This window comes from Cyrtonyx montezumae, unplaced genomic scaffold, assembly GCF_038088225.1.
Source record: "Cyrtonyx montezumae isolate F1298 unplaced genomic scaffold, pur_monq_1.0 scaffold_10, whole genome shotgun sequence".
In the NCBI taxonomy this organism is placed as follows: Eukaryota; Metazoa; Chordata; class Aves; order Galliformes; family Odontophoridae; genus Cyrtonyx; species Cyrtonyx montezumae.
Window position 1 is genome coordinate 44,354,315 of NW_027071826.1, and position 14,352 is coordinate 44,368,666.

Sequence of the window (14,352 nt, forward strand, 5' to 3'; positions counted from 1 at the left end):
GCTGAGCCAAAAATATCACTTGTCCTGCAGCTCTGAAAGGTTTTCTCTGCTCCTACAGGCTGGGAGAAAGGGGTGCCCCATCTGCCAGGCACACCGTGGGTACAGTCTGTGTGGCAGGGGCTGCTTGCCAAGAAGAGACAGGAGGAGGGGATGGGGACTGAAGCTGCAAGTGGCAGTGAAATGGAAACCATGACCTGTGGGTCGTGCAAACTACTGTGAGCCTCTGCTGGCATGTTTGTGCAGCTGGTGAAACCTTGCATGTTTCTGGGTTGCTCATTGGGTCCCTCTGTGCACCTAAAGGCTCCTATTCTCATACTGGAGTGACTGGAGGGTTCAGCCACTCAAAGCTTGCCATATGATGTCCTTACTTAAATATCACTTTAATATTATGCTGAGAAGGTTCTGAGTGTGATTTGAGACCAGGCACACTCTTGTGTGGTTCTCCTGCTGTATTCTTGCATTTTGGTCTAGGTCTCCCTCAACCCTGATGCTTGGCAGGACCCTAAGCAAGAGGTAGGTGAGTGTCAACACACAAAACTTCACGTGCTATGTGCTGCTGACTTATTGTGCACCCTCTGAGCACCGTTGGATGTCCTCAAGCTCTCTGCAGACTTCAAAGTAACTCGCACTTCAAAGGCAGCAGGGAGATGCCAAGGAGCAGCCTGCCTGGCTGGGGGTGTAGGGGTGGCTGCTGTACACCGAGCTTGCAGAAAGTAGTGTGCCACAATCATGTTTTAAGCAACAACCACAAAACATGGAGCTCCAACAGACCTACATTTCGTTTCTGAGGTGCCTTTGCCTCAGATACCCCTCTTTAAGCTTTGCTTGCCTAGTGGTAGTGTAAATATAGAAGCCCTGCTGTTTTTTACTCCAAACATGTCCCTCCCATCTAAGAAGCATCTGTGCAATCCCTCTAGCTGCTCCTATACATGGTATGACTTTTTTTTCACCCTTTCCCTCACTCCTCACCCTACTCCCTTCCCTTTCCTGCCCATCGCAGGGGGCTGGGGGCCAATCGGCTCCTGCAGACGATCGAATGTCACTATAACTTGAGAGCAGAGGCACCTCGAGACGCCCGCAGATCCCAGCCCGACCCCTCTGCAAGGAGCTCCGTGCCTGTCTCCACACCCCCAGGTAAGCAGGACCCCGTTGGGAAATGCACTGAGGCTAAGATTTGAATGGGAGCTGATCCCAAGGGGAGGGTTAGAAGTTTGTGAGGTCTGGGATCCTGCATAGGTTGTGTTCCCGCTAAGGGAAAGGTGCTTTTCCTTACCCACTTCGCTGGGGCACTGCATGAGACCTGTGTCACTTGTAAGAATCTGGGTGTGAGGGTCAGCAGAAGGGGAAGAGACACCTCTAAAGCCAATGAAGTGGTATTGTTTGGGGTCAGGGCAGTGCACGTGGTGTTTGGGAAAACTCCTGGGCAGTGAGATAGAAATACTGATGTGTCCCCAGAAGAAAGGCATGACCTAGGTAGAGGGGATGGAGGACAGATGAGCACTAATACAGCCACTGAGAACTCCCGCTCCTTCCATGGAAAGAACAAAGTTAGGGAAGGATCCTCTGCAGGAGGAGGTAGATGAGTAAATTCAATGTGGCTATGGGATGTTTACTGTAAATACAGCTTCAAAGCCCTGTGCCTTTCTGGCCTGACCCTCAGTGTGGGTGGCATGGAGGATCTCCAGCATGCTGGTGGGGCTGTGGGTGACTAGCCACATGGGGACAGGATGGGGCAAGAGCAAGGGACATCAGTTAGGCACAGCTGATCTCTCAATTTTAGCTTTGTTGCTTCTGGACAGCTCCAAACAACAGGTAGGTGACACCCAAAGTCAAGGTTAAAGGATGAATTCTGGGACAAGAATTGGCGTTTTGCTTTGTGTTGAGGGAGGCAAGTGAGCTCCACTACTCAATCCCAGCAGTGAGAGAAGCACTTTCTGTGGGAAAATATTGAGCAGAAAATATTTGGAAAAAACATTTGGGAAAATATTTACGGAAATAAAGGAGGTAGCAGATTAAATAAAGGAGGTAGCAGGAAGAAATCTATTATCTACACACATCTTACATACATACATTATTAGAAAAATAGTAATAATAACGGATGTGTTGAGTTTGCAGCAGTCCTGGCCAGGAAATCATAGTTTTTTGGTGGATTGAACCCTGCTCTGTCTGAGCGCTGTTCCATTGCCCATGCATGGCCAATTTATTCCTCCCTCCTTTCTCTAGTGCTCCTGCCACCTCATCTCCCTTGTATGGCTGGTAGTGGGTTATTTCCAAGGATAGGCTTGAGGTGCAAGGGAGCCCATTCCTCCTCCCAGCTGGCAGGCAGGCAGGCACATTCCCAGCTGCTAAGATGCTTCTTGGGATGTGATGGTTCTGCTCCTTTGGCCAAGGACAGAAGTGTTTGGGGTCAAAGAGGACGAGCTGAGCTGGCCCCTGGCCATTTGGGGCTGAGGAAGAAGAGGGCATTTGTCCTGCCAGCTGGGAGGGCAAGCAATAAAACCACTACATCCCTGTGTTTATTGGAAAAGCAAATGAGCATGTGTGGCTTAATTTAATTTTTTGAATGGAACAAACACCAGGGCTTGAAGAACATAAGCAAATAAAATTCGAAATGAAACAATTCAGATTTTTAGTTTGTATGAAATGCAAAAAGTAACCTCAACTTTCACCTGAAGGGGTGAGAGAAGGCAGGAAGCTCAGGCTGGCAAAACTGTGTTTTGCTTTCCTCCCAGACGGTGGGCATTATGAACTAATTGATTTTATTACATCCTTAAACCTCAGTCAAGTCCAGACCCCCATTTTACTCTGCCACTGTACAAACAAAAACCAGTTATTGCCTCAAGGTGCTAACAGCCCTAATCTTGGGCTGCGTTCACTATGTGTAATGTAATTTCTACTGAAGGGCAATCCTGAGCCAGCTGGAGATTTTCCATTGCCTTCAGTGAAGAAAATATATACTGTTCTTAGTGGATTGCTTTCCTCATTCCCTTTTTGGGATGAATACGGTTCTGTATTATTTGCTGCTTTGATGACATGGTTAGCTATGTGGATGATGAAGGAATTGAGAAGCGTTTCTTGTCTCACACATGGCTCCCAAATTGCCCAGGGTATTTTTCTTGCTATATGGTTTTGTCCTTGGCTTGTTATTGATTCATTTTATCTAGGGCCTGGAAAGCACCTCTGGATTGGGGCATTTGGGTGTTAGAAACTTTGGCATTCTCATTTGGCCTTCCTAGCATGTGGGCAGATGCCATGTCAAGTCCCACTTGCTGTCACAGCACTTGGATTAACAAATATGGAAGAGCGTAGGGGAGTACAAGTGTGACAACCCTCAGCAAGAAGTCCTGAGAGCTAAATTGGAGAGTGGATGAGCTCATTCCGATATCTGTTAATAGCAAGCCTGATTGCAAAGATTCCCGTTGACTTCAATTGCCTTGGAAAGTACAGTATGCCCTGCATTACATGCCCACCCCACACCAAGCAAATATTTTCGCTCTGCATCCGCATGTGGGTCTCTCAGGCTGTTTTCTTCTCCAGCACAGAGCAATATCACTCTTTGTACCATGCAGTGAAAGTTTAGCCCAAAGGTCTTTAGGCCCCCCCCCCCTATTTTTTTTTCAATCCAACTTGGGAAGAATGAAATTTGCCTTTGCACATTAAAGCAGAAAGCATGGGAGGACTGGCCATTGCCACGAGTCCAACAGATCACATACTTCAGTAGAAGCTGACAGCTGGTCATCTGAAAGGTTCCCTCCTTGGGCTTTTGCCAGGACAATCTCTACCAACCCACTGCAGAAAGCAACACACTGTTAAGTGTTACTGCTGTTTACTCAAATAATTTTTGGTGGCTGAAGTGAGACTGCAATGCTGCTGTACTGCTAGCCCCTCTGCAGAGAGCAAGAAGAAACCTGAATACTGAAGACTTGATGATCTAGATAAAGAAAGACAAGAGGTGGTGTTATACCTAAGCAAGCAGTTGGAGCTCTATGATCTTTAGGGTCCCTTCCATCCTAAGCCATTCTGTGGTTCTAAAAGCCTTTTGCAGAACTGTGGTTACTCCCAAATAGGAGTGATGCCTGTGGGCAATGCTGGGTATTGGTTAGATGAAGCCTTGCACCAAGAAATTGCTGAAACCAGGTCTTGTGTGTACTAGCAGTAGGCCATCCTCCTACCTGTAATACAGCCATTGCTGGTATGATTTCCAGGGCAATTGTGAGGTATATGAGGAGGTTGAAAATGCAGCCTGTTTAGAACATGAGTTTTTAAATTGTGTTGGTGTCAACGAGTAGCGTTAATGAGTGGTGTTCAGGGTCACTGCTGGGGAATGGAAAGGATCCCTTATAGGGCAGAGTTGGAGCCTCTGGGATTACTGCCTTCCTCTGAAATAGAAAGCTTCTGTGCTGCAGTTGTTCCTTTTGAACCTAAATCAGTCCACCTGCTCCTTCAAGACATCTCTCATATATCAGCTGAGTAATGAAGTTGTGAAAGTCACGGTTTGGGTTTCCCAGCCAAGAGGAGCCTGGCTTTGTATTTTAAGACCTACTGCCAATTTGGAGGAAGTTCGAAGGGGCCCTGACTACCTCCTGCCCCCAGCCTCAGGGCAGGCAGGGCTTTTAGAAGAGCAGTGGCCTTGCACTGCAGTGTGCTCATATACAAGCCAGAAAAGTGCCATGGACGGATTTGTCTCTGCCATGGTCTGTGAGATGTGTTGTAATAAGGACAACTGGCTAGATTGATGTGGATTGCCTAACTGTGCATTTGGCCAGTTTTCATCCTAAATTAATCAGCTCATTGTTCATGTATTAATCAACTGTGTAAGCCAGACACTATTACTTAAGGCACGTAATGACAGTTTCTGTGTGCTGACAATTAAATAGTTATCTCTGGATATATCTGTAGGGTGGTTGTTTTATTATTATTATATTTTCTAGCTCTGAGTAATGCTTTGAAGCTTGGATCTTCCCACTTCTAGTTGAGTAGAAGAAGGCAAAATTTCTCTGATCATGCTGAAGCAGTGGAAATGTCAGACAGGTGTGAGAGGACATGGCCTGTGCTCATCTCCCTGAACCTTGGAGGTTTTGTAACCCAAAGCCAGGTCCAGATTTTCCCCCCTCCCCCCCCCCCCCGGGTGGTTGAGTTGATAGGCACATATTGCCAGCTGATCTTTCCCCTTTTCCACTTCTCATCTGACCTGGCTGGCTGGGGTCTGTAGCACTCCGAAAATGGCAGTGTTGGTGGGGGATTGGCTGCTGTGTGGGAAAGCAGATGCCTGGCTTTTTCATCTTCAAATGTCAACCCATCTGCTCCTGCCTTGGAATTATTTAGGAGGCTCTCTCGCTAATAATGCTTTTTTTCTTTTTCTTTTCATCTTTTATCTAGAAACTCACTGCCAACATGTCTGATACCGAGGAAGTGTAAGTAGAGAGCGAGCTGCCTGCACATTCATCTATTCTGCTTGGGTCCACAGATTGCCCTAGGGCATTCCCATGAGGAAGGGAGGCAACTGTCACCCCATGCACAGCCCCAAGCCATTGAGCAGCAGGGAAGGAGGTCCTGGTGTCAAAGGGTCCATTGGAGTTCATACAGCAGGGGAAGAATTCCTGGCACCCTGACTCAGCTCCACTTGTCCTTGGTGGCCATGGTGCTACTCATAATGGAGTCTGAATGAAATACAGAGTGATGGAAAAGCTGCTTTCTGCCCTGATTTAACAAATTCAGAGTAATATGTCCAAGCTCAATGAGATCAGTAGTTATTTATACCTCAGTATGTAGAGAGGGAAGACATAGGGCAATCACAGGATCAGAGGCTTCAAGTGCAGACCTTCTGAGGTCAGTTAGCTGCTTCCCTTCCTACAAGGCCATTAAGTCCAGCCAACTCTTAAATAACAAACAAACAAAAACTTCCAAAGATGAAATTTACATGTTTTAAGGCAGTGTCCATACAACACACCGCTTGCTCAGACTCTTTTGGCTGTGCCCTGTCCAAACAACATAGATTTTAAACAAAAGTTCATTGGATTTCTTCAGCATAGCCTGGCAATAACGTGGGGTGGAAGAAAAATTTATCTAGTTTTAAAAACCTTTCTTTTTTTCTCTCTTACAGGGAGCACGGAGAGGGTAAGTCCAAAACCTCTAATTTCCTCTGTCTGTGTGTAACATTTGCTGACTGTGTCTATATTCTCCTTTTTGCCTATTTTTGGTCTTATACTGAAAAGTGCTGGTATGGTTAGCTTTACCCGATCTCTAAATATGTGTAGTTGTAACAGTCTTTTTTGCATGTCAGTGTTTGTCTGTCTGTGCTGTGGACTGGCCTTGGGGTTTCAGCCCCAAGCTGATGTCCTGTCTGTGTGGAGATGCTGCTCTTTTTTGTAGGGGCACTGCCATCTGCTGGCAATTTATTTTGATAGTTTTTGTAGACATAATTTGTTTTAAAGCATAGAAACCTGGTGTGCACAAGCAACATAGAAACATACGTCTTTTCTTTGTTTTCTTTTTTTTTTTTTAACTCATTGGACCTCCCTGCCACCTCTTTCCTCTAACACGCTTGTACACCTGAGTTTCCATTGCCCAAGAAAAATTCAGTACAGTATCACCCTCCTCCAGTTTGTTATAGCGCCCTTTTCTCAAAGGAGTTTTGTTTGCTGTTCTTCTTTCTGATTTTGAAGTGACCCCTCTGAGGGCATCTTGCCCATATCCATGTGAACTTAAAAGATTTTATCGTGGGTTACATCCTTCTGATGTGTCACCTGTCATTGGCTACGTGTTTGGTGCTAAAGCTGATAATTGTCTGCTTTTTTTTTTTTTTCCCTCCTCTATTTAAATGCAGAGGAATACGAAGAAGAAGGTAACAAAACAATTGGAATGTAACTGATCTTTCCTGGTTTCTTGGTTCTGCCTTTCCCTTGTCTGTATGTGACCCCTCTCTTTGACACCTTGCCACTAAAGGTGATCTGAAACACTTGATCTGTCAGTTGAAACATGGCTAAACTGGGACCATGATGTGTAGACACATTATGATGAAACATAATACTGTAGGAGCCATAGAGGATGGTAATAAAGCTGGTAGCTGACTCTTGACATTGAAAAGGAGAGTGAGTTGTCTGGCTCCTGAAGAGGGCCAGGCAGGGTACTGGGAAGTCTGAAGGAGGTGAGGCCAGAGAATAGACTGACAAAGAGGAAGTCTTTCAGTGCACTGTTAGTTGGCAAAAGGTGATTTGACAAGCTGATAGTGACATGGAGGATGTTTTGGAAAGATGGAGTATGAATAGCACTTCATACACCTGAGCTTTTTCACCAGACTTGTTTCCGAGCCTACAGCCAGCAGGGAGAGGGAGATTCTGGAAGTGTATCGCTGCCTTTGATGGGCACTTTTGACGTGTTCAAGCAAGTGTAGCTGTCAGTTGTCATCCTTCATTTTTCCCATGGTAACTGGAACTGAAATAAGGGCAAAACTCTGGGACACATCCATAGAAGTTTTACTTTCTCACAAAATCTCACTTTAGTGACCAAGGCATCTTCTAAAGGGTCAAGTGAAAGCCTTTTCTCGGAGGTGCAATTGCCCATATTGCCCACCGCTGAGACTGTCATCTGCAGAAATGTCTATCTTGGGGCCTTTATACAGAGCAGCTGGTTCCCCCAAGGTTGTTGCCACTAATTACCATCAACAGTGATGGGAACAGAGGGGAGCTTGCTCAGAGAAGTTCTTGCTCTAAGGCATAGCTGTGTCTCCCTCAGCATTGCTACCAAGGAGAGAAACTAGCAGCAAGTGCAGGTGCCGAATGCATTGTAGAGATGTCTCCAGTGACTGCTGCTCAGAGGGGCAGAGCTGGGGGGATGTGTCAGTGCTGCTCATACTCCATCCTTCTTCTCATCTTGTCAAATGCCCAAAGAGTGAGCAAAGGGTGTCCTTCCCACAGACAAGCCTCCCTAAAAAGAGTACTTCTTGCCTCTCTCCTTCCTTCCCCTACTGTCTCCTTTTGAGTTTCAGCAATGTAATAATTGAAATTAAAAGGCAGGTGACTATTATACTACTTTTCTTTATCTGCATGACCACCTCCTCTAATGTATATCTTTGCACTGTTCCCCTGTTTTGCTTGACCTTTGTGCTATCTTCCAAAGCACCCTGTGTAACTTCTTCCCATCACATTCTAACCACTTATTATCCAGGCCTTACCTGACTAGAATGTCAGTTTCTAACAGTTCTCTGTTTCCATTTTCCTGTTTGCTGTGGCTTCTTGTTCCATGACACTTGCCATCTGAAGCTCATGAAGCAGGTATGTGACATGGCTTCGGTTTTCTTTCTCTCTTGGTGCAGAGGAAGAATGTGTGCAAGAAAGCACAGAGCAAACAATTTACACTTGGTGGTTAGGATGCAGTCCTGAGCCACAGACATCAATGCAATGACAGCAATTGATGTCACTTATTGAGCTGGTAGGAAACTGGGTCTTCTATATATAGGTGCACATATAATGTATATGCATATATATATACACACATCCACACATATACAAGTGTGTAGTTATATATGGAAGCAAATATTTATTTGGTTTGGTCTATGTTGTTTTTGTTTTTTTTTTTTTACTTAACTGTAACTTTCCTGACACAAAGGTGTTAAATCCTCTCTCCAAAATCTTAAGTTAAAAGAGAGGTGATGGAGGACTCTGCAAAATTTACATCCATTTCTTGAAATTCAGAAATGAATTTTTTTAATGATACAGAATTTGATGAATGTTGAATATGAATTTGTAAGTGTTCAAGAAACAAGCTTTAAAAAAATCAGTTAAGATTTTATCAAAACTCAGCCTTAGGATATTTCAACCAGCTCTAATAAAGATAAATAAGTGGGTGACTTTATTGTGGTTTTCATTTGTGGTCATACTCCCGTATTTCAGTAACATTTATAACCCCATTGTACTATATTTATTTCTCATTCTGTAATTTCATCATTGTGTATTTTTATCCATAATGTTGTGGGAGCATGGAAAACATCAAGAATGTTTAAATAATACATCTGTTTTAATTTTCCTCTCCATTCACTTTGCTGCACGATGTTGCCACCCACAGAAGAGGTCCACGAAGAAGGTATGTGAAAGGACATCTCAACTCTGCCCTTTGGGGGCTCAGTGTCGATGTGCCCATCATTTTGCAAGGATGTAGAAGAACACAAGAGACAAGAGAAAGATGCTGGGACAAGGAACATCTCACCTGAAAACACTTCCCCCAAATCTCTTCATTCCCACATGATGATCAACTGGTTTAGGAAGGCATCTGAGAAAGTTTTAGGGTTCCACCACGGATATCCCATACACTTGCGTCTCCATTAACACCTCCACTGGTTTTGGGGAGGGAATAGCATGACATGGGAAATGTTGGCACCATCCCCTCCTCCAGACCATAGCAAGCTCTGAGGCTGGTTTTTAGTCCTGGTTGTTAATAACTCCAGCCATAGAGCAGCTGAGGTGTAGCTCTTAAGGTCTATATCCCAAATCAACTGGTTTTGCCTGCGTAGCTTGGCAGATAATGTTCAGATGGATTTTAAAGCCAAAATCCATCTGTGGCAAGGTATGTGTGTAGCCATGTGTTACACAGTACATATTCTATAATATGTAATATTATATATAGTATGTAATATATATTATGAGTTATAGACTATAATATATAGTATTATATATAATATAAGTAATAACACCTGCATTCGGTGGTGTTATTAGTTATATCTGTGAGAATACTGACAAATAATTCAGCTGGCTCTCTGCAGGGTGTTTTCCTACAGCACCAGGAAAAAGGACAGGAACAGAAGCCCACCCTTTGTACTTGATTTGTCTGGGTCTTGGTGCTCTGAGTATGAGGAGCCAAAGGGTGGGTTAGTTCTCTTTGCATTTGCAAAGCTTTGTGCATCAGGCACATATGAGAAACCTATAAATCTAATTATAACAGGAGCAGACCAACCCTTAGCAGCTGACAGGGTTTTTTCAGAGCCTGTGTGTTTTATCCAGAAATGCAGTAATGTGCATTTAAGGCAAACGACATCTTATATGGCCACGTAAATCAGCTTTATATTCACATTATCTGATTGCCTGTACTCTCAATTTCAGTAGTAAGTTACCTGTATTATTTTGTTTGCCCACAGTCCTTTCTCAGGCATCCCCTCCCCTCTGTTTTGTATGAGTGTGAGGTTGTTTTGCAGTTCCTAATGCTCTTGTCTTTCTTCACATTCTGCTCTGTGACTCTTCCATGCACTAAAGCTCATCATGAGGAAGGTATGTGAGATGACTCCCAAATTCCCATTGTTCAGAATAAGCTTTGATGAAGTCAAGAGGATACAAGATGTTAAAGGGAGATGGGAGCTCAAGCTGACATAGGAGTGCAGATTTAAACTTACAACTGTGCTGTACTCTGCACTCCTTTCACTCTGTTTCTTGTCACTTAATGTCCCAGTGATACTATGTAGTAATAGTTGCATGAAAACAAAGTGTCAAACTCCTGGGAAGCCTAAAAATGTTAGAAAGCTTGGAAAACCTCTGCTCTGAGGCTGTCTCATTGAGAGGCAAACACTTTTGGACTTCCAGTTGGGTTGGGCCAAGTCCTGGTGAACCTGTGCATGCACAGATAGTTGTTGTTCCTATGGCAGCTTTTCCAAATGCTCATTTCGTAGCTTTAAGGCCTGTTGTATAACAAACCAGCAGACAATGTTTCCTATATTATTTAGCTTTGTAAATGATTAATGATGGCTATCTTTGTGTTGATACAAAGGACTTTCTAGGCCACTGTCTCATGATATTAAGTGCATGCTTTATCTCGAAATCCATTAATGAACATTTATGACAATGGACATCTTATATGGCCACTTAAATCATGTTTATGTTCCTAATATCTCTTATTGTTTATATCCTCAGTTTCAGTAGTGAGTTTTGTATCTGTGTTATTTAATTTAACAACAGTCCATTCTCAGACATCCCCTCCCCTCTGTTTTGTATGAGTGTGAGATTGTTCTGCAGTTCCTAACGCTCTTGTCTTTCTTTACATTCTGCTCTGTGACTCCTCCACGCACTAAAGCTCATCATGAGGAAGGTATGTGAGATGACTCCCAAATTCCCATTGTTCTGAGTAAGCACTGGAATGAGCAATAGGATGCAAGATGTTAAAGGGAGACAGGAGCTGAAATAGGCATGGGAGTGTAGAATAAACTTACAACTGTGCTGGGTTCTGCACTCCCTTCGCTCTGTGTCTTGACGTTTAATATCCTGGTAATACTATGTAGTTATAGTTGCATGAAAACAAAGTGTCAGACTGCTGGAAAATGGAAATCCTTTGTTCTGAGGCTGCCTGTGTCTCATTGGGAAGCAAACCATTGTTGATGTCCAGTTGAGTTGGTCCAAGTCCTGGCCAGCCTGTGGGTCTGCTCATGGCTGGTGTTCCCACGGCAGCCTTTCCACATGCACATTTCTTAGCTTTAAAGTTTGTTGTGTAATCATACAACAGACGTTTTCTTTATTGTTTACCTTTGTGAATAACTAAAGATGGCATTCTTCCTGTTGATTCAGTGGAGCTTTGAGGCCACCTTTTCATGGCAGTAAGCGCAGCTTTGTGCCACCAAAACATGCTGGCTTCAGGCTGTGTTTCTACTTCGATACTGGTTGTGCTTTGGTGGTGTAAATCTGTATGCTTTATGAGTATGAATAAAGAAAAGCTGTAATGTGCATTTAAGCCAAAAGGTATCTCACATGGCCTCTTAAATCTGGTTTTGATTCATATCTCAGATTACCTGTACCCTCAATTTCAGTAGTGAGTTTTGTATCTGTGTTATTTACCCACAATCCATTCTCAGACATCCCCTCCCCTCTGTTTTGTATGAGTGTGAGGTTGTTTTGCAGTTCCTAACGCTCTTGTCTTTCTTCACATTCTGCTCTGTGACTCTTCCATGCACTAAAGCTCATCATGAGGAAGGTATGTGAGATGACTCCCAAATTCCCATTGTTCTGAGTAAGCACTGGAATGAGCAATAGGATGCAAGATGTTAAAGGGAAACAGGAGCTGAAATAGGCATGGGAGTGTAGAATAAACTTACAACTGTGCTGGGTTCTGCACTCCCTTCGCTCTGTGTCTTGACGTTTAATATCCTGGTAATACTATGTAGTTATAGTTGCATGAAAACAAAGTGTCAGGCTGCTGGAAAATGGAAATCCTTTGTTCTGAGGCTGCCTGTGTCTCATTGGGAAGCAAACCATTGTTGATGTCCAGTTGGGTTGGTCCAAGTCCTGGCCAGCCTGTGGGTCTGCTCATGGCTGGTGTTCCCACGGCAGCCTTTCCACGTGCACATTTCTTAGCTTTAAAGTTTGTTGTGTAATCATACAACAGACGATGTTTTCTTTGTTTACCTTTGTGAATGACTAAAGATGGCTTTCTTCGTGTTGATTCAGTGGAGCTTTGAGGCCACCTTTTCATGGCAGTAAGCGCAGCTTTGTGCCACCAAACTTATGCTGGCTTCAGGCTGTGTTTCTACTTTGATACTGGTTGTGCTTTGGTGGTGTAAATCTGTATGCTTTATGAGTATGAATAAAGAAAAGCTGTAATGTGCATTTAAGCCAAAAGGTATCTCACATGGCCACTTAAATCTGGTTTCGATTCATATCTCAGATAACCTGTACCCTCAATTTCAGTAGTGAGTTTTATATCTGTGTTATTTCATTTAACAACAGTCCATTCTCAGACATCCCCTCCCTTCTGTTTTGTATGAATGCAAGGTTGTTTTGCAGTTCCTAATGCTCTTGTCTTTCTTCACATTCTGCTCTGTGACTCTTCCACGCACTAAAGCTCATCATGAGGAAGGTATGTGAGATGACTCCCAAATTCCCATTGTTCTGAATAAGCTCTAATGTGGTCAAGAGTAGGCGAGATGTTAATGTGATAGAGGAGAAGAAAATAGATAAAGGAGTGGAGATTTAAACTTCCCGTTGTGTTGGGCTCTGCACTCCCTTCACTCTGTATCTTGTCACTTAATGTCCCAGTGATACTATGCAGTAATAGTTGCATGAAAACAAAGTGTCATGCTGCTGGAGAACCTAAAGCTCTTAGAAAACTTGGAAACCCTCTGCTCTGAGGTTGCTTCACTGGGAGGCACAAAGTTTTAGAACTCCACTTGGGTTGGGCCAAGTCCTGGTGGACCTGTGGATGTGCCCATGGCTGGTATTCCTATGGCAGCCTTTCCACATACACATTTCATAGCTTTATGGCCTGTTGTGTAATAAAACAACATGCAATGTTTTCTTTATTTTTTTGCCTCTGAATTATTAAAGATGGCTTTCTTCATCTTCCTGTAATGGAGTTTATAGGCCACCATCTCATGGTATCAACTGCAGCTTTGTGCCACCAAAACATGCTGGCTTCAGGTTGTGTTTTCACTGCAAGCGTGGCTGTGCTTTGGTGGTGTAAGTCTGTGCATACTTTATCCAGAAATGCAGCAATGTGCATTTAAGCCAAAAGGCATCTCATATGGCCACTTAAATCATGTTTATGTTCCTAATATCTCTTATTGTTTATATCCTCAGTTTTAGTAGTGAGTTTTGTATCTGTGTTATTTACCCACAATCCATTCTCAGACATCCCCTCCCCTCTGTTTTGTATGAGTGTGAGGTTGTTTTGCAGTTTCTAATGCTCTTGTCTTTCTTCACATTCTGCTCTGTGACTCTTCCATGCACTAAAGCTCATCATGAGGAAGGTATGTGAGATGACTCCCAAATTCCCATTGTTCTGAGTAAGCACTGGAATGAGCAATAGGATGCAAGATGTTAAAGGGAGACAGGAGCTGAAATAGGCATGGGAGTGTAGAATAAACTTACAACTGTGCTGGGTTCTGCACTCCCTTCGCTCTGTGTCTTGACGTTTAATATCCTGGTAATACTATGTAGTTATAGTTGCATGAAAACAAAGTGTCAGGCTGCTGGAAAATGGAAATCCTTTGTTCTGAGGCTGCCTGTGTCTCATTGGGAAGCAAACCATTGTTGATGTCCAGTTGGGTTGGTCCAAGTCCTGGCCAGCCTGTGGGTCTGCTCATGGCTGGTGTTCCCACGGCAGCCTTTCCACGTGCACATTTCTTAGCTTTAAAGTTTGTTGTGTAATCATACAACAGACGATGTTTTCTTTGTTTACCTTTGTGAATGACTAAAGATGGCTTTCTTCGTGTTGATTCAGTGGAGCTTTGAGGCCACCTTTTCATGGCAGTAAGCGCAGCTTTGTGCCACCAAACTTATGCTGGCTTCAGGTTGTGTTTCTACTTTGATACTGGTTGTGCTTTGGTGGTGTAAATCTGTATTCTTTATGAGTATGAATAAAGAAAAGCTGTAATGTGCATTT

The 14,352-nt window shown here is 43.6% G+C and overlaps 1 protein-coding gene across 18 annotated transcripts in view; it reads left to right on the forward strand.

Moving 5' to 3' along the window:
- The first annotated feature begins 1,056 nt into the window (after positions 1-1,056).
- The window catches only part of TNNT3 (troponin T3, fast skeletal type), a 33,962-nt gene continuing 20,666 nt past the window's right edge, over positions 1,057-14,352 (forward strand). For 12 of the 18 annotated variants that reach the window (XM_065755179.1, XM_065755182.1, XM_065755188.1 and 9 more), the window contains exons 1-5: positions 1,059-1,134; positions 5,380-5,414; positions 6,104-6,117; positions 6,827-6,844; positions 9,064-9,081. In XM_065755179.1, the coding sequence (XP_065611251.1) occupies positions 5,395-5,414; positions 6,104-6,117; positions 6,827-6,844; positions 9,064-9,081 (70 nt within the window). In that variant the 5' untranslated portion in view covers positions 1,059-1,134; positions 5,380-5,394. Of the gene's footprint in view, positions 1,135-5,379; positions 5,415-6,103; positions 6,118-6,826; positions 6,845-9,063; positions 9,082-14,352 lie in introns of all 18 variants that reach the window. The other 6 variants (XM_065755192.1, XM_065755189.1, XM_065755190.1 and 3 more) reach the window with 2 other exon arrangements.